General features: G+C 36.3%; 1 protein-coding gene across 2 annotated transcripts; it reads left to right on the top strand.

Annotated features, from left to right (window-relative positions):
• The first annotated feature begins 56 nt into the window (after nucleotides 1-56).
• On the top strand, nucleotides 57-26,721 carry LOC135471647 (histone deacetylase 6-like). 2 transcript variants are annotated; one of them, XM_064750959.1, is made up of 38 exons: nucleotides 57-100; nucleotides 873-1,028; nucleotides 1,335-1,585; nucleotides 2,529-2,666; nucleotides 3,091-3,128; nucleotides 3,349-3,490; nucleotides 4,116-4,253; nucleotides 4,528-4,599; nucleotides 5,069-5,094; nucleotides 5,578-5,682; nucleotides 6,508-6,576; nucleotides 6,921-7,047; nucleotides 7,550-7,615; nucleotides 7,969-8,028; nucleotides 9,418-9,507; nucleotides 10,186-10,292; nucleotides 10,642-10,767; nucleotides 11,571-11,720; nucleotides 12,158-12,211; nucleotides 12,834-12,921; nucleotides 13,712-13,752; nucleotides 14,263-14,359; nucleotides 14,612-14,683; nucleotides 14,885-14,910; nucleotides 15,627-15,731; nucleotides 16,235-16,303; nucleotides 16,645-16,789; nucleotides 17,314-17,379; nucleotides 17,757-17,816; nucleotides 18,654-18,743; nucleotides 19,444-19,547; nucleotides 20,102-20,169; nucleotides 20,493-20,580; nucleotides 21,360-21,430; nucleotides 21,775-21,842; nucleotides 22,285-22,437; nucleotides 22,813-22,941; nucleotides 23,536-26,721. In XM_064750959.1, exons 2-38 carry the CDS (start codon nucleotides 878-880, stop codon nucleotides 23,608-23,610), a joined length of 3,525 nt encoding a protein of 1,174 aa, XP_064607029.1. In that variant the 5' UTR covers nucleotides 57-100; nucleotides 873-877; the 3' UTR covers nucleotides 23,611-26,721. The 2 variants fall into 2 exon arrangements, with proteins under 2 accessions (XP_064607029.1, XP_064607036.1); XM_064750966.1 differs by lacking the exon at nucleotides 57-100 and adding an exon at nucleotides 399-490.
• The last annotated feature ends 51 nt before the right edge of the window (nucleotides 26,722-26,772 follow it).

A 26,772-nucleotide genomic window follows, 5' to 3' on the forward strand; every position in this document is an offset into this window, starting at 1 on the left:
ATGTGGAACTCTTCAGCGCAGGAGATATGAATGTAGCGATTTCGCCAGTGCCGTGCGAAAGTATGATTCTGTGAGGAAAGGAGCAACATCATTATCTTGGGTGAGTTTCTCATAAGTTCTGGTTGACACTTGATGAAAGGCTCAGGGTGATGCCACTGGCTGAAAAATCAGTGGTGTGTATTCATTTTCTTGCAGGTTTACGTACACTATCGAATGTATATTGTAGCCTATCCTTCCGATCATGGACGATCATGTCGCATTGTCGCTGCGATGAACTGTTTAAGCGGCTTACGACTCACTGGTGTTAGGAAGAGGAAGTATTTACCGCTATTTCATAGCGAAATTAGAACTAGAAATTAGAAATTAGAAGTTTCTAGAATAACACCTTCACAGAAAATATACACAATATAACAATGCAGAAAGTCGTTTCTGCCCAAGACATGCAAGATGCTGCAATGATTAAATCTCACAGTCCGGTTTCCCAATCTCTGTAAGTGTTACTAAGGTATCCTGATGCGACATTTGTCGGACTCAGAGGCTGAGCAAAATGGTATTAGACTCTTATCTTTACACAGCACAACAACAAACAAAATCACATGAATATATAGAACATACTAAGAGGATACACTAAGTAATTCCTTTTAAATTGTATCGGCTGTCTTGTAAGACAATGGCATGGACTACGCCCATCTGCAGTTGTGATCTCCAACTTGCAGGCTGTCTTCCAGGAGGGTTCACTTTGTTCTTGATTTTATTATAGTAGAGAAGCAACAGACATTTCTGCAGCAGCTGCATTTTGTGCTTTAAAGAATCTTTGAAGCATGATGATGTTGTTTTTTTTTTCTTTTTGATTTGTCACTTTCTGGGTTTAGAGGCAATGGATAAACCACCTGATTTCTCACCTGAGGGAAGGGAAGCAGAGCTGGAGGGGATGACAGATCCTGATGTGTCTCAGTCTTCTGGCAGTGACAGACAGGGAATGGATAGCTCTGATACAAGTCTGAACATACAGGACCTTGACCCTGCAGGTACTTACATTCAGAGTAGTATATTAATTTACCTACTTTAAACAAGTGAGGGAGGAGCTGCTAGATTTATCTCAGATTCAAGTAAATTTACAAATTTTGTTTTCAGGTGAATATTCATATATGTACTTTAATTTAGCAAAATATGAAAGCACTGTCCATTGTTTTTTTTTTTTTGATTGTCATGATAACTAATATTTTTTTGGTATCATTTTATATTTGTGTTCAGTACCGTTCTGCCTTAAGTTTTGTAAGTATGGGAAAACAAAGTAATTATAATTTGATGTAGATATTTCTTTCCTGTTTTAGCCTTGTGTAATCTGATAACCAGAGTAGGGTCAGTACCTCCTTTATCCCCACTCTGCGACACCCCCTCCTCCCAGCAATACTCCAGTCCCGAGACGGTCACATCTACCTCAGAGGACTACTCCACTGCAGACACCTCCTGGCAGAGTCCACCCATGAAGAATATGGGTGGGATAGGAGATCAAGGCCTTCTACGAGATGACCCTTGGCTGTCAAGCATGCCCAGAGGAGTAGGGGAAGGCATGGAGTCAGAGGTGGTTTGAACAGCTTCAATTTCAGAAAAATCCTTGCGTAAATAATGTAGCATAAAATACCTTACCAACATGTGCATTAGTAATTAAAATCTGTTTTGACGAATTAAAAAACAAAACAAAAAACAAAACAATAAGAAAACAACTGAAGCACCGTCACTATGCAAAAGAAAAAAAACTGTTTATGAATTTCTTAGCCTGTGGCCAGTAATGTTGCCTGACTCTTTATAGGGCCTTATCAACTATAATCATGCTCTTGCTGGTTCGACCGGAGCTTTAAGTTAGGAGGTTTGTCAGATATTTGGCAGAATTTAGTGGTTATATCCAGTAAATACAGTTTTGGTTAATACCAATCAATTTTAGCATGTTCCTTTCTAGCTTCATGCTGACTTGATTGCCATATTTTTGTGAAAATTATGATAAATTTGTGAAAATATCATTTACCTGATGATGTATGGTAGTCTACTTTAGGCTTTTTTCCACATGCATGTAAACCAATGTTTGGAATAGGCAAATGTCTTAATTTGTTAAATATTTAAAAAAAATAAAAGCTGTCAAATACATAAAAGCTCCGGACTGTCAAAGGTTTGAAATGTCTAGTTTTTGCTTGAATTCTTTCCTACGTATGTAAACTGCAGCATAAGACAGTCAAAACTTTTGCGCTTGTTGTTCAGGTTCTTTCAAGTGGAGTGTTGTACTTTTGTGTAAAATACATTCACATATGGTACACAATCACTACACTACACTTTCATACTTTTATGTAGCCTGCAGCTCCCCATTTAACATATAGTTTAATGATGATTAAATGCGGGTTTGTTCTGTGAACGGTTAGGTCTAAAGTAAGGAAAGTATTAGCTGGGAAACTGAACACTTTAATGTCTAGAACATCTCCATGTATGTCTGCTCATTCTTATATTCTGAATGTGAGGTTATTCTGATTGTCCAGGATGGTGGTAAAGGCAACAGTGGGGCCCGACCAAAAGACAGACAACACATGACCCGTCACAAGCGCAGGGAGCTGCTGGAGAAGCAGTCCAGTGGAGAGAGTGGGGATGAAGGGATCATCTCACAGCTTAAGCTATTGGTAAGTTCTTTGCTCTTATACATGTTGATGTCTTGAATTGTAGACCAAAAAAAGTAGCATATGATGTACAGCAGTTAGACTCTGTGTTAGACTCAAAATTAAATAGTACCATAGGATTCCTACTTTTTTTAAATATTAAACATTGAAATTCTAAATGCCACAGCTGTAAGTTAATAAAAATTACTTAAAAATAGCTGGATTTATCAAAGTTTTTTATTACTGACTTTGAAATTATCACATTATTTAGACCATATAGTATATATTTTTAACAATGCCTTTATTGAACATGATTGATTTTTTTGTGATAAGTAACTTGTGAATATGTTTGTTGATTTATTTGATTGGTGTTTTACGCTGTGCTCAAGAGTATTTCACTTATACAACAAAAATGCATCTCCTTATTCCCTGTGCTATGTCTTTGTAGGCTTTAGTTGAAAAAAAAGAAGAGACACCATCCAGTGGGTAAGTCATAGCTCTCGTTGTAGTAGTAGTTTACTCCATGTACACTGTCATTCATGGCCCAGTTTTTGTAGTCAGTTAATTGATTTCATTACTGCTGTATTTAGATGTTTAACAAAAGTGTTTATTATAACTACCCTGTTCTCTCCAGATAACCTTTTATTACACTTGATCAATCAACAGCATTTGATGACTTAATTTTGTATGTTTGTTTCTGATCCAGGACAGGGTTTTACTACGATGAAATCTTCACCAAACATAAGAATGAGTGGGATGAAAATTACCCTGAATGCCCGGAGCGAGTGTCAGAACCATTTGCTAGGTGCTGTGAGCTGGGACTGGTGGACAGGTGTGAGAAAGTACAGGTGAGAAAGATGTACAGCAAGTTGTGTCTGTGATATGTGTACCATGGGTGTAGGATCTGCGGGTTACACATGGGCAGGATGTCTGTTGTGACTCATACTGAAATAATGGTGAAAGCTATGTTCAGTAGCATGTGACCAATGAAATACAAGTCATGAAGTCATAGACAGTTGTTGCAAATTTTGGCTGTGCATGTATATACATATATGTCATCATTTTGGCTTAAATCGGTGTAGGCCTAAAAATTGCGTTCAAGGACTAAGGCAAGATTAATCCAAGGCAACCTGTTTCCCACCCTAATTTCCTCTCACCATAGTGAAACCCAAAGCACTAATAAAAATTTTAAACTCCAAGCACTCACCATAATGGTGGCTGCCACTGTACAAGTGAAATATTCTTCAGTTCAGCGTAAAACACCAAGCAACAAAGTAAATAAATCAGTGGCTTTTGTGATGTTTTTTTTTTTTCTACAGGGCAAATTTGGCAGAGTTTTGGGTGTAAATATATCTTCCTTTGTTTTAATAATGGAAAGTTACTTTTGACACTTGTTTATGTTAGACAAGAACTTTTGAACTGTGTCCCATATGGATTGATCTCAGTCATGATGTCACCTGATTTATATCACAGATTACCTATGGCACGGAGGATCTCATTAAAACTGTGCACACAGATCACTATTTGGAAAAGATGAAGACTACAGTGAATATGACAGTAGAGGAGCTTAGGGACCTCTCACAGCAGTATGACTCTGTTTACTTTAATAATGTAAGTATTTAGGGTACACCATACTGTCCAAAAAAAGTAAGAATGGTACAAAGTATAAATAGAATGACCCTGGTCAGAATATGAAAAAAAGACATAATGTTATAACAGATTGTTTTGTCTTCTGTGTATTGCTGTAAAAGTATCTGGTGTAAGGTTTTTCTTGTTTTTTTTTTGTATCCTTAAAACAAAAATTACTCAGTAAATGAAGTGACATTATCCTGTGTTGAAAGCATGCATACCATGAAAGTTTGCAAAATTCTTGTCTGTGTTTCAGATGACTTACGAATGTTCTTTGGTTGCACTGGGAGGAGTGGTCGAACTAATGACAAGGATTTTACACAATAAGGTAAGGCGGGCATGAAAATAAAGGCTATCACCATGCTTGTATGGAAATATAGAAGTAAATAGTTACCTTTCCATATAATTTAAAGGATATATAAAACACAAGTGGGAAATGATGGTTGTAAAGGATTATTATTTATGCTAGTAACAAAGACATGAATAAAAGAGTTCAACACAGCTTTCATTTTGGGGCATTTTTTATGATGCCTGTTCATACTTGTTTTCAGTCTGTACTCAGGAATATCCAAGAAGTGACCATCACTTGCATGCGGGGACGCACAGGTGCAGTCTATTTGGCTTAAAGTTAGAATGGAGTTGTTCTCCATGAAAAAAGACAATTGTGGCTTTACCGTTTGTGATATCAAAACCTTGTAAACTAAGTGCCTGATTTTAGCACAGAATCATTGTATCATCTGCATGTACAATGTAAAGTTTTTCTGGCATTATTATAGTTGCTGATTTCTTTTTTTCAGCTGAGGAATGGTTTTGCTCTAATCAGGTAAACACTGTTTCAATACAAGGCTAATATATTTTTCCAGGTGTCATTTGTAAATTATGTCAAAATCAGCTTTTAATATTATCAGCCATTTCCAATTTACCCAACTTGGTCAGACTGAAAAAAAAAATGTTAATTTAGATAACTACAGGTTATAATACCAAACTTCTGGTAATACATTTAAGAGTTTTGATCTTGTGAAGAAAACAAATAAGAAATTGGATAAATGTGCTGGAGTCTTGTAAAAGTCACTTGCATATGTTTTTATAATTACCGGTGCCCAAAATTTTGTCCACCACTGAATTACTCATTTTGCTTAATTCTGGGAATTTTGTTTGTCTTAAAAGATGTTTTGAGGTGTGTTTGGATTATATCACTCGAGAAAAATTAGATTTCTGCGTCAAGAGTAATACTTTATTTATCTGTAGAATGCACTTTTTGAATGAAAGTTTAGGTCAGAATGCGCTATTAATTTTTCCGCTGCAGACCCCCAGGTCACCATGCTGAGGAAGACATGGCCTGTGGCTACTGCATGTTCAACAGTGTGGCTATAGCTGCTAGGCTTGCTGTAGAGAGTATGGGCTTGGAGAGGTAAGCTCAGACACAAACAGCATCTTATCATACCTGATCTCAGACTTGTTTACTGCAGGTGCTACGAAATTCTGCCTTCTGTATTTTGAGAGAAGGGATTTAGCTCTTTCAATGTATTCAAACTAGCGCTGTGAGTTCAAAGTCAGCTCATGCTGACTTCCTCTCCAGCTGTAAGTGGGAAGGTCTACCAGCAATCTGCGGATGGTCGTGGGTTTCCCCCGGGCTGTGCCTGGTCTCCTCCCACCATAATGCTGGCCGCCGCCGTGAAATACTCTTGAGCACGGCGCAAAACACCAATCAAATAATTAAATAAATAAAGTATTCAAACTGGTAGTAGGTCTGGTAGAACTAGTTAGCAACCAGCAGGTATTGGAAATGACCTTAGAGGGATTATTATGGACCATTGCAGACATAAAAGTGATCCAGTTCATTACATTACCTTTGCTTCAGATCATGTACCTTGTTTGTTGGGGACTAACCGGACCATATAATGCTATATGGCCAGACCATATAATGCTGTATGGCCAGACCATATAATGCTATATGGCCAGACCATATAATGCTGTATGACCAGTAACTTCATGCATTATTTGTTAAATAGTTAATTGTAAATATAGTACAATGATAATAATATAATATACTAATGGTTTAGTCACAGATTTGTTGTCGTACACATCTTATTAGATTAGTGTACATTGACAGCCTGAACAAATGTGACTTTATATTGTCCTTTTTCACAATAAATCAGCTGTGGTTCAATCAATTTATTAATGTAACTTGCAGGAACTGATGTTAAAGATTGATAACGTTTGATTCCTTTGGCAGGGTTTTAATCATAGATTGGGATGTCCATCATGGTCAGGCTACACAGAAGACATTTTATGATGATCCAAGGTAATATTAAACTCAGCTTGATGAACATAGATAAAACAATATTCAGACTATATTCTTCTTGTAAGATTTTGCCATGTTGGGTAAACCTATGTATAATACCTTTGCTGGGAAAATGATACTTTTGCATTTGTCAATGTGTGTTTTCTTATTGCTCTCGGTTCTCTGTTTGATAAGTCTTCAGAAACTTTGTTTCTTCTTTTATGTTTCTGATTCAAAACATGACAATTTCTGAGGCTATTTTTGACCTCATTTGCCTTCAACAAAAATAGGATAGGATATAAGGTATAAAAAATGTATTATGATGATATTCTTTTTGCATGCATATATATACTGTGTGTTGGCAGGGTATTGTACTTTTCCATCCATCGTTATGAATATGGTAATTTCTGGCCGTCATTGAGGGAGTCAGACTATGACTATATAGGGGAGGGTGACGGGAAAGGCTACAACATCAACGTCCCCTTGAATAAAGTATGTTGTAAAGTTGTTATTCAGACCTTCTTAATCATGGTTTTCATAATCGGCTTGCATTTGTTGGATTTCTTAAGGAAAGAAAAGATCCATGTAAAAGTAATTTTTTTTTTACTGTAGATGTATGAAATAAAACATAGTCACTTTAATAGTGAGAAATGTCTGCATTTGTGAGTTGTATGCTTGAATCAAGCTTCTGTTGCTTTGACTGCAGCTTCAGGTCAGGGGGATAGTCAATTAGATAAGCCCTGTTTTTCCTCAGCCCATTAACCTATCCCCAGTTGTGTAAGTTGTGTAAACTCCAGTCAGTTAAATGAACCAATTTTTTTTTTTATGAGTCAATCACTGTGGTCTGTTATAATGAGAGCATTTACTTCAGTCCCTAAATGGGCCAGATTAAATACACTTAATAAGGCCTATCATACCCACAACCCACGTCAGCCGGTAAACTGTAATAATACCAGTCTTCACTTTTACATGCTCTCAGTCTTTTTTTCTCTAGACAGGGATGACCAACTCAGACTATCTTGCTATTTTCCAACAAGTTCTTCTTCCAGTGGCCTATGAGGTGAGCGAAAAACATTTTTATGTGAACAACAAATAAGAAAAAAAAAGTAACAAAAGCAACTCCTATGAATGTTTTCAGTTTTGGTCTAGCCTGTGTCAAATCTTTAGCATTGGCATGATATTTGGTATTGATGAAAGAAATAAATATGGTTAAATCTTACTTCTTAACAGCGGTTTTTGTTAGAAATGTATGAGTTGTTTGTTAAAACTGTGATGACTCCACCTGTACATACTATCACAGTGACAAATCAGTTAATATTTTGAGAGCTTCTATGTGCACCCATTTCAAGAAAAAGTGATGAGTGACAAAAATTAATAAAAGTTCATTCATGTGATTGATTGCTAACATTTCAGTTCAGCCCACAGCTTGTTTTGGTGTCAGCTGGTTACGATGCCGTCTTGGGATGTCCAGAGGTAGAGCAATAAGGGGAGGCAACCCTGAGAGCCAGTGTCAAATATTAGCCACATGCAAGATGAGAATCTTTTAAATATGATTTGTTGCAGGTGTATGTTGAAGTTATACAACATTGAAATGTCATCCCCCGATGGATACATATATGTGTGTATTTAAACATTTGTCGTAGCCTAAAAGTTACCTTTTAACTCTGATTTAAATTTTTCTACAGTTGTTATCTCAAATTCAGAATTGTGACTGCGTCTATGGTGATAAGCCATTCAAAAATGACTTAAAACCCAATTTTTAGGACATTCCATTTTGATGGACTGTATTAATTGTCACTCAAAAATGTTAAGGTCACCATCTCAACAATAAAAAGGCTTTAGGCTCAGCCTTTATTCAAGGATGGTTTAATGACGTGTAGAGAATAGTCTTCTGTGGTGTGGTTTAATGGCTGGCATTGGCTCTCTCAGGTATACCTGAATGTACTCTCATTGTGACGTGTATTTGTAGTCAGGCTATTTATGGCATGTTTTGTTTTGTTAGTTCTCACCAGAGCTAGTTCTTGTTTCTTGTGGAATGGACTGTGCAATGGGAGACCAAAAGGTACTGGTTTATTCTCTGGTGTATACCCGTTGCATGCCTGTTATTTAATGAATGTCTGTATACATTTGCCCCTAATCTTAGTCCATATGGTGACCAGAGTCTGGGGATTGGAGTTGAGAAATTCAGCAATTTTTGGTAACTTTTGATATGGGAAGAGAGTATATAAACATACATGTACATGCATGTGACAGCCTTTATATCACTGTTGCAAAGCAAAATTGTGTATTGCAGTAATGACGGAAAGTTCTGATGTTTAGTTGGTATTGCATATCATGTCGTTTTAGGCTTTGGATGCACCGCCTCCCCTGAATGCAATTAGGTCATCTTGATCTTATTAGTGTGCACTTGCTTACCACTGTTGCTGTTGTGATCTGATTAATTTATGTTCCCTCCTTGTACAGATTTTGTAAGTGTGCATGTCAAGGGATATGGTGAAGGTCACTCTCAAATTTAGTTTGTTGTATTCAAGGTCTGAGGCCTGGGTTACCTTTTTTGTGTGTTAATGTTTTTAAACTGGTTGGTAACACTTTATTGTGTGACTTTTTATCCCAACATCCCAATGTATGTTTATTGTTTAAGGACAGTAGATTTTTAGAAACAAATATGTTTTTGTGGTGTAAATATATTGGTAACATCAGTTAGCCTTGAAGATCTCAAATCTATAAGAAAATGTTACAAATGATAAGGAAAAATGTAAACATGTCCAAATCTTATGGAGCAGTAGAGCAGTTTCTAGAGGATTTTTTCCAATTTGCACGTTAACCTGTACACTAACAAACCTTTGAACGTGCTCATTTCAGGGTGAGATGGAAGTTACACCTGCCTGCTTTCCCCATTTGCTTCACATGGTATCTTCCTTGGCTGAAGGTCGGGTGTGTGTTGTTTTAGAGGTGAGCATCTATAGAATTTTTTAGTGGACAAAACTACTCCGATAAATCAAGCATTCTACAACTTAAAATGAAGTGTTTAGATACAAATGTTATATTTACTCAGGTATATGTTGGTGGTGAGGACTTGTCTCAAGGATATGTGAATGACTTGGCCTGAAGTTGACAGGTCATTGAGCATTGTTGTTTCACAACACAAAAATGAATTGCAGTGGAATCCATAAAATTACAGAATGGTAGAAATCCTGTAAAAATTAACTGGTTCAATGTTTTTTTGATTTTGCTTTTTGCATTTATTCTTTTGAAACCCATTGTCAGATCACTGACTTGTACAGTTGAAATCAGGGTCTCTGTGGCCAAGTAGTTGTCGTGCTAGAATGAGGCAAGGATCCTCTCACCAGTGTGGTCATTGTGAGTTCAAGTGCAGCTCATGCTGACTCCCTCCCCAGTGTACATGTATGTGGGATGGTGTGTTAGCAACCTGCGTATGGTTGTGGGTTCCCCTGGGCTCTGTTCGGTTTCCTCTCATAGTAATGCTTGTTGACAGTGTGTAAGTGAAATATTCACTGCATTAAACACCAATGATATCAATAAATAGAGTAGAAGTCATAAATCCTGTATTCCTCCTGTGAAATATGTGTGTGTGGCATAAATAGGAAACACAGTTTTGTCTGCTTTCAGGGAGGATATTGTCTCAAATCTCTCTCAGAGAGTGTGGCTTTAACTGTCCGTGGGTTGCTAGGCGACCCGTGTCCTGTGATAGGTAAACAGGAGGAACCTAGTCAGAGGTAAGTAATGTGAGAGTTGTCAGCAATAAGACTGATGGCCCAGACAGTTTATTTATGTCTTTATAGATGTAAAATCAAACTCACTGTTCATGTATTTCAGTATTAGTAAGTTTCATGATCTAGGAAATGGCAGTTGTGCAGTGTGATTTTTATTAACCAAGAAAAGGCCCAATTCACTTAGATTTCATACAGAACAAGTGCCAGTGTATCAATGATTCCACCCAAAAAGCTCTGATGCACTATGAATTTCATTTAAATGTAAAGGGTCACTGCACTGTGGATTTTATCCAAGAAGTTCTGGCGCACCCTGATTTCATGGTTAACTGAAGGTCTATCCCATTGTTTTCAGTATAACAGAATCAATCCTGAATGTGATCAAGGGGGTACAGCCGTACTGGAAGTGTTTTCAGTATCAGCAGGGTGACAGCTTCTCAGACACCTGCCCCTACCCAGAGGTCAATACCTGGCCACCTAAGTGAGTACACCTCTCTTTACTTAGTGGCTACCAAAATGAGTAGACCTGTCCTTACCCAGAGGTCAACACTTGACTGCCTGAGTGAGTACACCTGTCCTTACCCAGAGGTCAACACTTGGCTACCTGAGTGAGTGCACCTGCCCTTACCCAGAGGTCAACACTTGGCTACCTAAGTGAGTACACCTGTCCTTACCCAGAGGTCAACACTTGGTTACCTAAGTGAGTACACCTGTCCTTACCCAGAGGTCAACACTTGGTTACCTAACTGAGTACACCAGTTCTTACCCAGTGGTCAACACCTGGCCACCTAAGTGAGTACATTTGTGAACTTGTGTGAAATAGCCAACATCCCATTACACTTGGGTATTGCATTGCTTGAATTTACCATAATCTTTTTGATGAAGGATTTTCTTTATCAGCTCAGAACATTTGTTAATCTAGTCAGCGCCCCCAGTGGCATGGCTGATGAGTTGTTTGGTTGCCTAAGCGCTGGGCCAGCACCTCTAGGATGTGTATCAGGTGATTTTCATTTCTATAAAGACATGAGACAAAATCTGCTGGACATTACAGTACTTTTCCTTTAGCAACTATCTGACTATCCAAACGTCATTTGATTAAGATGGAAGCAAATTTCCAGATTCACATCTAGGATATCCGTATAAAGTGATCTGAGCTTAAAACCATCTTATCTTCCCTGTATTCTTGTACCTGTTTATACTTCATAACATTTTTTTGCATTAAACACCTTTAAGATAAGAGGAGAGGGTTGCTGGGAATTAATGTGTTGTTTTGTATTCCCTAAGGCAGGGTATCATCTTTTCCACCCCAGAGAACAGACCTGAGAAATATGATCTTACTGATTATGCCAGGCATGATGTATCTGTGATAAAGGCCATGTCTGAGAGAATAGACCAACTGATAGAGTTTACCTCGCTCCAAGTTGCTCCTTTCAGGTAAGACCAATCAAGATGGTATTGCATTGGAAAAATCTGAAAATCTGATAGCAGCTAAAGCCACATTCACACTTTAGACTCGACACATCAAATGCGTCTGGTAGAAACACAAATATGACTTGCGCTATTTCATGTGTTTGTAGCATTCAGCAGATCATCACCTGCACATGGCTTATTAAATAGATTTGTCCTATTTTCATTTCATGTATGGAGTTGGACGAGTGGATTCGGTTGTGGCTTAAGTATTATTTCAGACCTCAAGCAGTCAGGAAAAGTAGAAATGTTGTTTCAATAGCAAATGATAATAGATTGTCAGTTAATTTTTGCAAGGGTCAAACCAATATAACATGGAATATTGAAAATTGGTTTTGAAAATTTCAGGTGTGTTGGTTTATGTAAAACTTGTCATTTTTCTTGTCTGATACTATTTATTACAGAACCTGTTTGGTCTTTGATCCAGACATGAGAGCACATAAAAACCATGTTGATTCGTGAGTATATATATTGATTATTCCCATAAACGTTGAGATTGAGACATACCGAAGGCTAGTAATTTATGGTGTATTGTTTGTTGCACCATGTGCGTTAAAGTTTAATTTCATTGGTGATGACCTGCGTGTGTGTTAATATTATCAAATTCATGACCTTCACATCTCTTTTCTGTATTAGAATCTATGTTACGGTAAATATCAAAGTCCTCAATGTGTTTGAATATTTGTGTCTGCAACAGGCAGGCGTTGTTATACTACCAAGTCTAAGTTAGGTCAACCTAATCAAACAGTCAACTTTTAAGAATGAAATAATGTAATCCTCCCACACACAAGTCAGCTCTGTGAAATATTTATTACAGCATTTAGAGTGTCCTGCTGATAATTCGTCATGATATGAGGAAATAATATTAAGTTAAGTTTATAAGTTACGTTACACCCAAAGCAAAGAAATTAATCTTTTGGAATATGAATCATTTACTGCTTTATTTTTGTTTTTTTTTTAGTTTCTTTTTTACTTTTTTATTATTTCTTATCTCTGCCTAATACAGCCAGTCATGTATAGTAGTATGATTTAAGGTTTTGGATTTAAATATTTATTATAACAGTTAACTTGCATTTACAGAGGTCATCCTGAACGACCTGACCGGATCTCTCGAATCTTTGACCGACATGTGGAGTTAGGCCTCTTCCAGAAGTGTCTCAGAGTGAAGGTAGAGCTTTTGGGTTGAAGGGTTTATTTGGTAATGGTAAACAAAACCACATTCAACATGTGGTTTGGTTGGAAATTAATATGAATGTAACCAAAGCTTCATTATTATAATTTGGCCTTTCTTCCAACACTTGTTCACTATATGTTTTGGGTGGAATGTTTTGGTTGTGTCTTTAAAACAACTGCTAAAACAAATGGTCAGAAGAACTTGTATATACTTCTTTATCATAGCCTTTGGCAACAGATGTTGCAGAAGATAATAAAGCTGTGCTGTAATTCGCAGAATGTCTGCGGAAACTGACATACCGTGTATTGTCATATGATGAAGCTTCTGCCTATTTATCTGATGTACTTTCATTTACCCTAATTCATCAACCTTTTCACACAGGAAAGAGCAGCTTTTAGTGCAATATATGCACATTGTTAATTTGATTTTGGAGACAAAACTATACTGATTGTGTGGGCCAATTTCAGGACTTCACAAAAAGTACAATTGTGTCAGTCAACACAGAATAATACCTTCAGAATATGCTTGAATAAAGACCTTGCAACATACGAAAAGGTTTAAGAATTACAGTACATTCCATGTTCTTTGATGGGTAAAATGTGATATTATTTACCACACTACTACATGTATGTATATTAAAAACACATAAGTTGACAATACAACATGTATTACTGCTTTAATTGATATCATACCAGTGTTTTTGCCCATGTTTCTACAAGTGTTCATTTTATGTAAATAGATGTATCCTACAATAACACATCTTATGATTACGTTTCTTTGATAGGCAAGGGAAGCAACTGAAGAGGAACTTGGTTTTGTTCACAGGTACTTGTTATTTTCATTTTCACTTTCTGTGACAAGCCAGTATTTATCTACAATTTTGTTAATATCTGATTCTCAACATTGTCCTGCCTCGAGGTATAAAAGTGCATATTTTAACAGAAGGAACAAAACAGTACATGTATGTAGGAGGCATCCAAATTGTGTATCATCCAAATTCAAAGTTTCATAAATGTATGATAAGTTTTTGTACTATTTAAATTCTTCAGAAAAGCAACGAGGGCCTATTCGTACTTAGAATGAAACTGATATGTAGTATATTTTCAACAGTGAAAATTGTCTGCTTGAGTCCCCTATTATATATTGTACATCAATTCTATTGTATTCTGAACCAGTATACCTTGAATGTTAAGGCCTTTAAACATGAAATAGTTCAAGATAACTTTTCTAAAGCTTTCTTGCCGTGATACCAAGGCTTTTACTCTGATCATAAGAGTTACTGTAGATGATCTACATTGCAGCCAGTGTAAGTACATTTATTTGTTACATCATCAGGTCCCACTATATTGATGAAATGCAGGGGCTGGCAAGCATGTCTCCCAGAGAACTGTACAAGCTTCAGGATGATTACAATTCTGTCTACATTTGCCAGGTAAGTACTCACCAGTTAATTAACCACCAGTTAAACCTGTAAATTGCAGTATTTCATATGTACATGTATTGTTGATTTTCCTCCTTTCCTTTATGGAAATGATGTGTACAGCTGAGCTTTGTGCAGTACCCCATACCCCCGCGTCCTCCTACCCCCCTACCACCACCACCACCACCACCACCACCACCACCACCACACACATCTTCCTCCTCCACATACATAACAGTTCTGATGTATTCTTCCAATCTTCAGGAAAGTTATCACTGTGCTGCTCTGGCAACTGGAGGAACCCTCAATGTGGTTGATGCTGTCCTGACAGGAAAGGTTGGTTCTGAACATTTCCTGCTTAATATATGCTAATGCATGATTTATTGTATTTTTGATTGTTGATTAAATAGGCTTGAATTGAAGATTTCAGAGAAAAAAAATCGATATTCTTTGATCATATTATATTTCCTGTATTTAACAAGAATGGCTCAAATTATTGGCAGTTCATGACTTCTTTTCCTTTCCCTTTTTCACTAGGCTCAAAATGGTGTGGCAATTGTCAGGTAAGTAGTTTGTAAAATGTATGATGTATTTGATAAATTGATACTTTGTAAATATAATTCTTCATGTATACATATACTCTAAATCTTATGTGAATAAAATTCTTCATGTATACATATACTCTAAATCTTATGTGAATATAACTCTTCATACATATACTCTAAATCTTATGTGAATAAAATTCTTCATGTATACATATACTCTAAATCTTATGTGAATAAAATTCTTCATGTATACATATACTCTAAATCTTATGTGAATATAACTCTTCATGTATACATATACTCTAAATCTTATGTGAATATAATTCTTCATGTATACATATACTCTAAATCTTATGTGAATATAACTCTTCATGTATACATATACTCCAAATCTTATGTGAATAAAATTCTTCATGTATACATATACTCTAAATCTTATGTGAATAAAATTCTTCATGTATACATATACTCTAAATCTTACGTGAATAAAATTCTTCATGTATACATATACTCTAAATCTCTATTTTACCTGAACAGCATCCTCATCAAAGACTTATTTGCTTGTATATGTATTTATTAACTAGTGTGATTGGTGTTTAACGCTCAACTGAAGGGTATTTCACCTTAATATACAACTATCATTATGGTGGGAGTAATCCTGGAAGATCCTGGAGGAAAGTTTATGTGCAGAAATACCTAAATCTACTTGTTGTTGTTGTTGCTGTTGTTTACAGACCCCCTGGTCACCATGCTGAACCTCACACTGCGATGGGTTTCTGTTTCTTTAACACTGTCGCTGTAGCAGCAAAGTACGCACAGAAGAAATATGCATTGAAACGGTATGTTGGTGGAACATTTATTAGACAAATTCTGAAATCTTTTTTGTACATGTATGGTGTATAAGGAACTTGAGGTGCAATTTTTCTTTTGCAGATATCATCAATGTACATAGAACTGAAACTATGTTTTCTGATGTCAGTAATGTTTGTAAATATTACAACTGTTCCGAGGCACAACACATTATACTCCAGGAAACAGCTGACAGACTTCGTTGCACAGTAAACGAAATGGGTACTTATGGTATGGGTTAAATCTGTCCATACTTTTGTGTACTACAATGAAAGTTAGCAGGTTGGAACAGTCTGATAACATAGATTAGGCCCAGCTTAATTTGATCATAAAGCGGCACAGCTTAGGGGCCACTTTGAACACTGACTGTGTTATACAGGTCAGCCCTCCTCTTGTTTCATCATTAAAAGATGAAAATAAAGTGAGTATGACTTCATATATCCCCATCTGTTTCCTCCAGATTATTGTAATTGACATCCCCGTCTTTCCACAGCGTCTTAATTCTGGACTGGGATGTTCACCATGGTAACGGAACACAACACATGCTTGACGATGATCCAAGGTTAGATGTTCTGATTTCTGTTCTGTCTAACAATATTTTTTGTGCATTTAATCACGAATCTAGATTTTCATTCATGATATAACATCTGATGAAAGCCATATCTGCTTCCCGGCTACACATGATCTCACCACAAATTACTGAAAAACTGCTGATGTGATCTTAACACCTCAATTATTCATTCTTTCATTTATTCATAAAATATCATATTTAAATGTTGCTTTTACACATTATACATGTTTGACCCAACTTGTTAAATTCTTGCAAAGCAAACTACATGTGGTTTAAAAATAATAATACATATTTGATCTTGTTTGTTAAAATCTGTCTGAATTTGTTTTCAGTGTCCTCTTCATATCTCTTCACCGGTTTGACCATGGGTATTTCTACCCTGGTTCAGAAGATGGTGACTATGGAGTTGTGGGCGTGAAAGAGGGGAAGGGTTTTAATGTCAACATTCCTTGGAACACAGAAAGATTCTCTGGCAAAGTATGTGATATCATTGTTATAACCTGCACAATTTTGATATCTTAATTACAAATTGATATTCTACAGTTTGCTGTTACAAAGTAAAGGGGGTATATCTTGAGGGTTAGGGAACCTGTTTACTTAAGCTTGAGTTTCTTATCAAGAACAAGTGCCTACCTCTAAGGATAATTGTGATTTATTTATTAATCCCTTGTTAAGCATTGAAGTGATGAGGTGATTGCCTCTTGTTTAATTAAGTACCCATTTAAAGGCTTATTAAGTAAGAAATGAGTAGACGGTGTGATTAAGCCTCTGTGTACAAGTTAAATGAGCAAAGAAATGCCCATTAGAGCAATTTGTCAGGTTTCTCATAACCCTTCTGTATAACAACTCTTACAATTAACAAAGATACGTGGCCACGTTTGCTTGACAATTAACCTAATACATGCACACACTCACACACACACACACACACATGTATATATATGTATGTAGAACAAGGCATTACTGAACTGAAATTAAGGAAGCTTTCTGCTCTGTTTCAGCACGGCATGGGGGATTCTGAATACATCACAGCTTTCCAACAAGTGGTGATGCCTATAGCATATGAGGTATGTGACCAGGTGTTAGCGGGTAGATTTATCAACTAGATAATGCTATGCATGTAACATTAAACATCATAAAAGTCATAGCTGATTTGTTTTCAGATATCCTGTTCATTATTTATGTTGACAGATGTGTGTGTTAGGTTAATATACACTGTGACACGTGCAAATACAAATGTGACGCTTTACGACTACGAGGGAGGAGACAGGTATTTGGTGATGTAAATCTGCTGCATTTAAAAATTCTGAATTACTGTATTTTGCTCAGGTTCAAAGTGTAGAAAGGATGAAGTAATTTAGGAATGACAGTGTAATATATTTCCCTTTCACTTAGTTTATTAGTAATGTATAAGTAAATGATTGTGTATATGTTTTCTGCACAGTTCTGCCCAGAGTTGGTGCTGGTGTCAGCTGGATTTGATGCAGCACGAGGGGATCCTTTGGTAGGTACTCTCAGCCGTCATGGCTCATGCCATCTATTCTGCAGTGACAAGATTTGGACTATAAGCACAAGGCATGCATGAGTTCAGTCCCATCATTGCACAAGGAAATTGCATGGAGTTTTCCCCTCTATCAGTTTTCATAGCCCCAGAAACCATAACTTGATGGCGCTTATGGAGCTGTTAGCACTCTTACAGAACCTTACATTGAAGACAACTTGTCTTTCACCAGTATGATATCCAAGTTATGACATGTGGGAAATTTTCTTCATAACATTGACAAAGGTGTGTAGTTTTACACTGGGCAATCCAGTTTCCTCCAGTTGTAAAACTGAAAGAAGTTTTTGAGCATGGCGTTAAACAGCTGTCAGATAAATAAACATTTTTCTTTTACAACACATGACTCAACTTTTCATGGAGAAACTGTGATATAAAGTTTATACATTGTAATTTTGACTTTTTAACGTAAGACCCTTCACTCTACAGAGATCGATTCTACAAAACCATTTCTAACTTGAGTCAAAATTTGAAATATGATTTTGGAGCTTATTTTTGGGCAGTAGAAATTAAAATTTGGACCACCCCATCTGTGCTACATCCAGGCAATTCTGTGTTTAAATTTTAACTTCAAGTGGGAAAAAGTAACTGTGGTGATGAAATTTTAAATTTTGACTTACCAAAAGTCGGAAGTAGCTTTGTTGTATAGGCCATACTTCCTGGCGAGTGAGGAGCCAGCCAGTTATGTGGAGAGTTTTATTTTATGTATTGTGAATTGTTTGAAGGTTGTGTATCAAGATTTGTTGTATTCTGTACATATACATGTGTATGACATACTCACAGGGTGGATATGACATCTCACCAGAGGGCTATAGTCACATGACCCACATGCTGATGTCACTGGCCAATGGGAATGTCATTCTGGTGCTGGAGGTAAGGATTGTGTGTCAGCATTTTCAAAAAGTTTGTGTGTTATTTGTGAAAACAAAAGCTATGAAAATTGGCGTATTTTACATTTCATGAGTTACATTGAAAATTTATGATTTATTATGAGAGAAACCTTAACTGTATCATGACTTGTGCTTGGTACTTGTGGTTTCGATAATTCATTTGATAGCATTAACTTCAATGTGGTGCCCTAATGCTAGGATTAGTCTCTGGTTGTGAATGACTAAATAAATGCTTGGAACCTTCTGTCATGCGGGAGAATGAATATTGATGTGTTTTTCTATCGTCTCATGTACATGGAAACAAACATTGTTGTATCCTTGTGTCATTGTCTTGTGTTAATACATGTAAATGAATGAAGTTTTAGTGTCTTCTCCCAAAATCTCATATAAATGAATTTATAAATGATTTATAATGATTTGGGCCTCCTGCCATTGCCATGTTTAAATGAGTGAATGAGACAGCACTGAATGCACTGACCAATAATGTCGGCACACATCCATTTCCTGTGCCAGTGAAGGAAAGGAACAAAATTAGCAACAATCCTGTATCAACAAATCATATATATTTTTTTTTTTTATTTTCAATGTGTCCAAGTTTTGATTCTTAATGATTATATATATGATGGAAGAGATGAGAAATCCAGAAACAGTGCAAACCTGACAGGCTGTCTTTTATTTTGTAGGGTGGTTATAACCTGACTTCTATCTCTAACTCAATGGCTGCCTGCACAAGTATTCTCCAGGGTGGACCCTGCCCACAGTTAGAGCCCTTAGAGCCATGTGATAGGTAGGATTCCTTGTGTATTACAATGTCCTTGTATGTAAATCTTGTCTTTTGATGACCCTCTAGGTGACATATTTCATTACACTTTCTGAACATAATGTTTGAATCTTCAGGCTACATGCATGAAGATGTTAATACAAAGAGAAAAAAACAGTAAACCTTTATATCCATTCTCAAGTTTTCCGAATGTTACATGTATTTGTGAAGGACCAAATGGCTTCTGCTGGAAGCTGTTCATGAGGGACTTCTCAAATCCAGCTTTGGTTTTGCTGGAGGGTTTTTCAGACACATGTTAATTGATATGGTTTTCGTCCTCTCTTCTTTGTGCTGTCTTTCATCCACCCATAAAATAGAGCTCCATGACATATAGCGGAAAACCCCAACAAAATATGTAAGTAAGTAAATATCTATGTTGACCTGTGGCTTAGATGATGGTTAATTTGCGAGTATTAAAAATGTGTGATAGATATCCTGTTTCATTAGCCTGTTTAGATGTCAATTCTGGATCAAAATTCAATGTAGGAAAAATTTTCCAGGTATATTTTGTTTATTTACAGTGCTGTCAGAACAATAAGAAATGTATTGAATACACAGAAGAAATACTGGAAGTGTCTGAAGTTCAGAGGTAAGGTGTGATAAAGTCAATCAGTGTTCAAAGCTTTGTCTTATACATATTTATATCAGTGGACAAGACCATTCTGTATTGTTCCTTGTTCTTAATAGTGTGAAAAACATGGTAACATAACAACAATCTTGCTCCTCTCTTTTTTATAATTTTTTATGTCATTATGATATATCAGAACTATTTATTTATTTGATTGTTGCTTATAAACACAACACTCTTTTAGCTCTTGCATTAATTGTTACAACAGGTATTGAAAGCTTTATGTAGATTTTCTTCATTCAAATAAATGCTGTTGCTCTAGGATGTGTTTTATTTTTAACCAGTGTGCATTCCACTGGTGCAAACAGAGCAGCAGGAACAAGAGGATGTGTCAGAGGTAACAGATGCTATGAAGGATATGTCAGTTGACAGGTAAGTGATAGTGTTAAAATGGGTATCTCTGGGAAGAGTTTAACTATTGAGCTATGTAAGCATTTCACAAACAAGGATTGATGACATCATATATTACTCCATTACGACAGCAAAAGGAATTTCTTTCCTACCTGCACGTTCAGGTAAGACATGGTCTGCCTACAATATTTGCACTGTCGTTTTGGCCAACAGTCTATGAGTGTATATTGCAAAAAGGCTCCCTCTCTCCCATGCAGATCGGGTAGTGTTCCTATGATTGCAGTAGAAAAATCAGGTGCAATTAACTTTGGCACACCTGCCCATGGTTTAAAGTTCATGGCACAGGTCAGAAAAGTTTCACTTGGTGTTATAATGAAGTACAATTTCAAGTGATATTACCTAGATGTATCTCTCTGGTATGCTAATATAAGGTTGGTACAGTGATGATTTATATTTCAAAATTATATATATCTACTAAAAAAATATATTTCCCGTCATCTTTCTTTGCGCTGTGACAAACTCTCAGAGTTAACCAGTCAATCATTTGTCAGTAGTGCTTGACAGTAAACCAGATTGAAATGTGTTTTCAAAATACACTTGTATAATTATGCAGTATTTTGTGATCTTCCACTAGTACATACTTCAAAATGCATGCGCAAAGAAGTGAAACATGTTATAACAAAAGTTACTTGTCTGACTGTGTGATGTGTTTAGCTGCCGAAGTAATGATTGTTGGACTGTTGTAATATATAAATATATGGAATTTAGGAGTAAATGCCAGACCTATTCATCGGTTACAGCACAAACACAGATGGTGAGAACTCTGGTGACAGGAAGGAAGAAGATCCACTGGGAGCTGACATTACTACAGGTAAGGCTCCTGAATTTTCCCATCAGAGAGTATTCAGTTTCATGCTTTTCATATAAAATGCTACAGCGTGGAGTTTAAAACCAGACCAAAGATGACTGTTGTTCATTCCTGACGTTACAGCAGGTTAAACTCAAAACCTTTAACCCATGAGGGTATTTTGTCCCATTCTCTGAAGACTGTTGTTCTGTTGTTCTTGTTTTGCAAGTCAATCATGACTAGGTTGTCATATATTAAAGTATGAGATTATATCTTATGTAATTGAATTACCCAGTTGCTGCTTACATGGCTGACAACTGTCATAAACACAGCTATTTTGAAGCCTGACTTGTATATAATGTTTCCAGAGGCAGCAGATGGAGCCTGTGGTGGGTCAGTCTCAGCAGGTGTCTTCCTGGACCTACTATCTCAGCAGGTTAGTTTTGTCTTATGTCCATGAGGCCAGATCAGAACTTTCTTCTGACTAGTTTCAAACCAAGGAGTAAGAATGTAAATCCAAGAAAAGATAAGGTCTTCATTTCAACATTAACTTTATGCCATTTACAAAATTATTAAACAAATTATTTTGTACATAATGGACACTCATTGAAGTGGATAGTCATGCACTTGTCTAAATTATATTTTCAAATTTGCCAGCTACATTGACTTAGCAAAGTGCATTGATTTCCTCTGGCCTGTTCCTTATTTTCTGTCTTTTTTTAAACATCTGTCCACTATTGACTATGTTGTGTGTAGAATAAAATACCTAGATTCAACTGAGTAAGGCACCATTCAATCGATCAGCCATTCAGTGTAATTATTAAAGAACTAAGATTATATCTTATGTGTTGAGGTAAATATTTGTGTTATGTGGACAGGGTTATGATGCTATGTATGCCGTCCAGCCAGTTCCGTGGTGTCCACATCTGGACACTGTCCAGCCTCTCCCTGCTCAAGGCCTCAACACTGCAGACCCTTGTGAAAATTGTGGCAATGTGGGAGAAAATTGGGTCTGCCTGGTCTGTTATAAGGTACATATAGGTGGCTGTGAATAGTAGTAATCAGAGTAATGAAGTAGTTCAATGGAACATGTGCTTATGTGGATATACCCTTATGGGCTGCCTTGGTAATGAATACAGTTCTGGCTCACTTGGTGAATACAACTGTAACAGCAGTAGTAATAAATTGCCTACATTACTGGCTACATGTAGTTATAGTTCAAGCAAGGAACCTGCTGATGTGACATGTTGGACAGAGTGCCAGCCTCATAAGGAGAAGATTCAGGGCTCATTCCCATGTTGAGTCAAATTTAAAGACATAAAAATCATTAACCTTTTGCTGCACATTGTCATAGAGAATCACCTGGTCGTGATGTGTTACATCACCTCTCTGTTTTACGTTGACAGGTGTACTGCAGTAGGTTTGTGAACGAGCACATGGTGTTACACGGTGTCACAGCGAACCACCTGGTCGTCCTTAGTTACGCTGACCTGTCAGTATGGTGTTACGGATGTGACACCTATGTGGATAACCAGGTGTGTCTTTTATTCTTGTATAATTTTTATTGCTTCGTTGCCGTTTGACATAATTATTATGAGGACAGTTATTTGTGGTGCTAATGATGTCTCTCAGTTTATCTGTTGGATCTACATATAAGTACTCAAATGTTGATAAAATATCAAGAAAGTTTTTTGCTAAGAAACATCTTTGGAAGGATCTGTAGGCCTGATTCAGTTTTGTACCTGTACAAGTCATGTCTTTGTATATGTATGTCTCCTCCGAAGCATGTCTTCACAACCGCTCACTAATCCTTGCCAGACACACGGAATTGTGCTCAAGGAAGATTTTTACATTCCATAGATGGATTTGTCTGTCTTTTGATTGTTTGTTTGATCCTCTTGCCCTTTTAAAAAAAAAAAAATTGTTAGCTTTCTCTCCTCTTAACTAGTATAGTTAAGAGGAGTAGTATCTATTTTTCATTGTTTTAATATCTTTCCTTTTAATGAAAGAATTTGAGTGATATTTTTGGTAACAAATGAGACTATCTGATATACTTACAAGTAATCATAGTTTGAATGTGTGATTTGATTCCTCTCTTACTAATACATTTCCTTATCCTTATATTACAGATTATCCATGCTGCTAAAAGTATGGCACATTTGTCTAAATTTGGATCAGCCTTGCCAGGATCTTCCTCAAGATGATATTTTGTCTCGTACCCTCTGAGATTTGTGTCAGCTGACTGGAGTGAAATGATACTTTCTGAAATAAATTAGGAGGACAGTGGCAAGAAATTGGAAAGAAGCATGAAAACTGTTTAACAGTGCTGAAGTTATTTCAGACAAAATGATATGCTCAGGAAATATTTTCAGTATCTGTTCCAAAAGTATAAGTAGACTAACTTGCCTAAATTTAGTTTTAACAATTTATCCAACTTGAAAAAATGGAATTTTATTTTCATCCTGTGAAATCATTCCCAAATGTTTAACTAGCTAGTGTGTTCCCTGCGTTGAAGAATTTTTGAAGCAAGGCAAACACTGAATTTCCGGTCGCAGTGTTTTTTTTTTCTGAATTAAGGCGACACCAATTTTAGTTTGTGTTTTACGGGCAAGCTGACACTAAAACTTCTACAAAAGTTTAGGAATGAAATCCTCCTGTTTGCTACATTTTTATACCCTCTGCCAATGGTTGGAGAAAGATTTATTCCACTTAAACAGATAAACAGTTTAAATTGGTCTGGCCTGTTAATCAACTTCAGGATACATACAATATCTGTATCAGTTCCCCATGTTACCTACACTTTAAAAGCCCCTTTTTCCTTTTTACATCATCTTTGCATGTAATAAGTTTATTACATTGTTAGGTATTGTCATTTTCCATGGTAAAATTCTGCAATAGGCTTTTTTTTTTGTGTCTCAAGTACCATTACAGTACCATTAATGTCGAGTAAAACCTTTCGCCTATATACATACATGTATTAGTGACTAAATATTCACAGACTCGTTGTGGGTTTCCCTTGGGTTCTGTGCGGTTTCCTCCCACCTTTTTGCTGGCCGCCGTCATATAAGTGAAATATTCTTGAGCACAGCGTAAAACAACAATCAAATAAATAAATAAAGACACATTATTCATACAGCTGATTATTTCAGGAGCAGTATCTCTGTTTTGATCAATATGGTTTCAACTTTAGAGTTCCAAGTAAATGAGCAATGATGGCAACACTGTAATCAGTGCATGAAGGTGTTCCACCCCATGTGTATACTCCGAAGCATTTATGTAAATTTTGTACATAATCAGAAAATATAATTTCTGATGGAGTATAAAATATTGGAGGACAAGAGTGGAGTAGGAGTATTTGCAGAAAGAAAGCTACATCTAGTCTGTAGACCAGGGAGGCAGGGTGACAGGGCCCAAAATTTCTTGTATCTGGTATCAAAATCAGTGTAACTGGTATATAAATATTCTTAAGTCTATTCTTAAACTGTTTGTTCTAAAGATATAAAACATCTGGAAAACTCAGTTAAACATCCTTCTTATAGTGCATATATGATAAATTTTGTCCGAAAACATGAATTGGTTCTGGAAGCTGATGGATGGTGGAGGAATGAAACACAATACATGGTCTCTTGAAAAACATAGCAGAACTGTCTGTATTCGGGTAGCAACTGTTGGTTTATAGAAATTCTAAACAAAATGAAACAAAAATATTGCTTCTAGTTCTCTTAACATTCAACTTTTGTGTATTTTCAGTTTTAGTGTCATGAAAGTCAGCACGAGTCAATATTATAGTGGAATATTTCAACTGTTGTCAATCTGTCGCCGTCCATTTACAAAAGCTGCTTAGTCAAAAGACAAGTTTTGTGTTGGAAATTGGACATGGATTCAACCAAACAGAGGGGAACCTCACATCTGAATTCTTTAATGTTTTATAATACTGGAAAGCAAAGTTCTCAGTATGTTTCAAAAGGTTGAATAATTTGGGTAAATGTAATAAGTGCATCCACTTGGTTTGATTTTTATCCTAAATTATAATTTATCGTATATATGTACTAGCTTTAATTATATAAAGCCTTATTAAGCAGCACCAGAACATTGCATTATAGTGTAAATTTGATTGTTGTATATGGATATTTCAGCTAGTCTGCGACAAATTTAGTAACTTCTCCATCATAACTGGATTGGATAAAAGTATCTCGCTATTAAAACATATTACATATCATATGATACAAAGCTATATTTTTTTTTTATAAAATTCTTAAATTTTTTTTTCTGATTTCTTGTCCTAGTTGAGTGTAGAAGATGAACTTTTATTAGTAATATAAATATGTTTGTGTAAGGTATATATGTGTACCCTGTTGATGGGTATCTTTTTGTTAACCTGTTCTATTTGGTTAGAAAGTACATACACAGTAGCCTACAGAATTACTTCATGGTGCCCTATTCTACATAGCAGTTGTAAACTGCACCTGGCACAATTTCCATGACAACATACAGTGAAGAGATATGTCACCTTGAAAAATGCGCTCGACGAAGTATTGCAACAGCTTCGTAGAACTGTTGGGTTCAGGTATGTTGATAAAATTAAGACCTCAAGTAAGTGATTGTTAACATTTTATTTTAGTATGTTGACTGGAAAAAATAGGAATAAAGAGAAAAGGACCAGTTTTATATGGAGTTTTTGGACCTGATTTGTTCACCAGTAGGCCTATTATATGAGCAATATCTCTCATTTAAAACAAATTCAAATTGGTCTAAGCAATGTGCACTTTTGTTCTTGTCTGTAATATGCGACTGTTTCTGTGTAGTTGTGTATGTAAAACTAAGAGGTAGTTCACAAGCACTGCAGCATAACAGTACAGAGAATGGTATGTTTTTATGTAGCTTAGAACTGGCTTGTGTAAATGAGAAATGTTGAGTGATCACAGGCATTGAATGTTTCATTCCTAAACTATATATACATCTGTTGCTACACTTAATTTTTTGTCAGAGGGAGTATGGTACTCCTGACTTTGAAACACAGTGAGTATGTAACCTCCAACTTTCCAAGTAGACTGTATGGCAGAAGACATTTTTTTTTCATTTACTCAACACGTCACTATTTTGGGTCACCAGTAATACACCGGGAAAGTGTGAAGTTGATCAAGTGAAAGGGGGTGAAGAAAAGACATAGGCCGACATGTACAGAGATCCTTTATAGGAGTACCTGGTATACAAGTAGATGTAGGCCTACCCTTTTCTGCCACTAAAATCCACTTCTAAAGTTAACTTTTAGAGCAGTTACAATGAGTTAAGTTAGAAGAAATTCAAGCGATCACCATAAAGTAAAGTGTTACCAAAAACATTTTTTGTCCATCCACTTAACCAAT

Source organism: Liolophura sinensis, chromosome 1 (genome assembly GCF_032854445.1).
Source record: "Liolophura sinensis isolate JHLJ2023 chromosome 1, CUHK_Ljap_v2, whole genome shotgun sequence".
NCBI lineage: Eukaryota > Metazoa > Mollusca > Polyplacophora > Chitonida > Chitonidae > Liolophura > Liolophura sinensis.

Bases quoted from the DNA above. Each gene is read 5' to 3' on its own strand.
- LOC135471647 (XM_064750959.1), top strand. From the start codon at position 878: ATGGATAAACCACCTGATTTCTCACCTGAGGGAAGGGAAGCAGAGCTG. The intron at 3,129-3,348 runs GTAAGTCATAGC...TTTCTGATCCAG, and splicing joins GAAGAGACACCATCCAGTGG to GACAGGGTTTTACTACGATG. The intron at 4,254-4,527 runs GTAAGTATTTAG...TCTGTGTTTCAG, and splicing joins ACTCTGTTTACTTTAATAAT to ATGACTTACGAATGTTCTTT.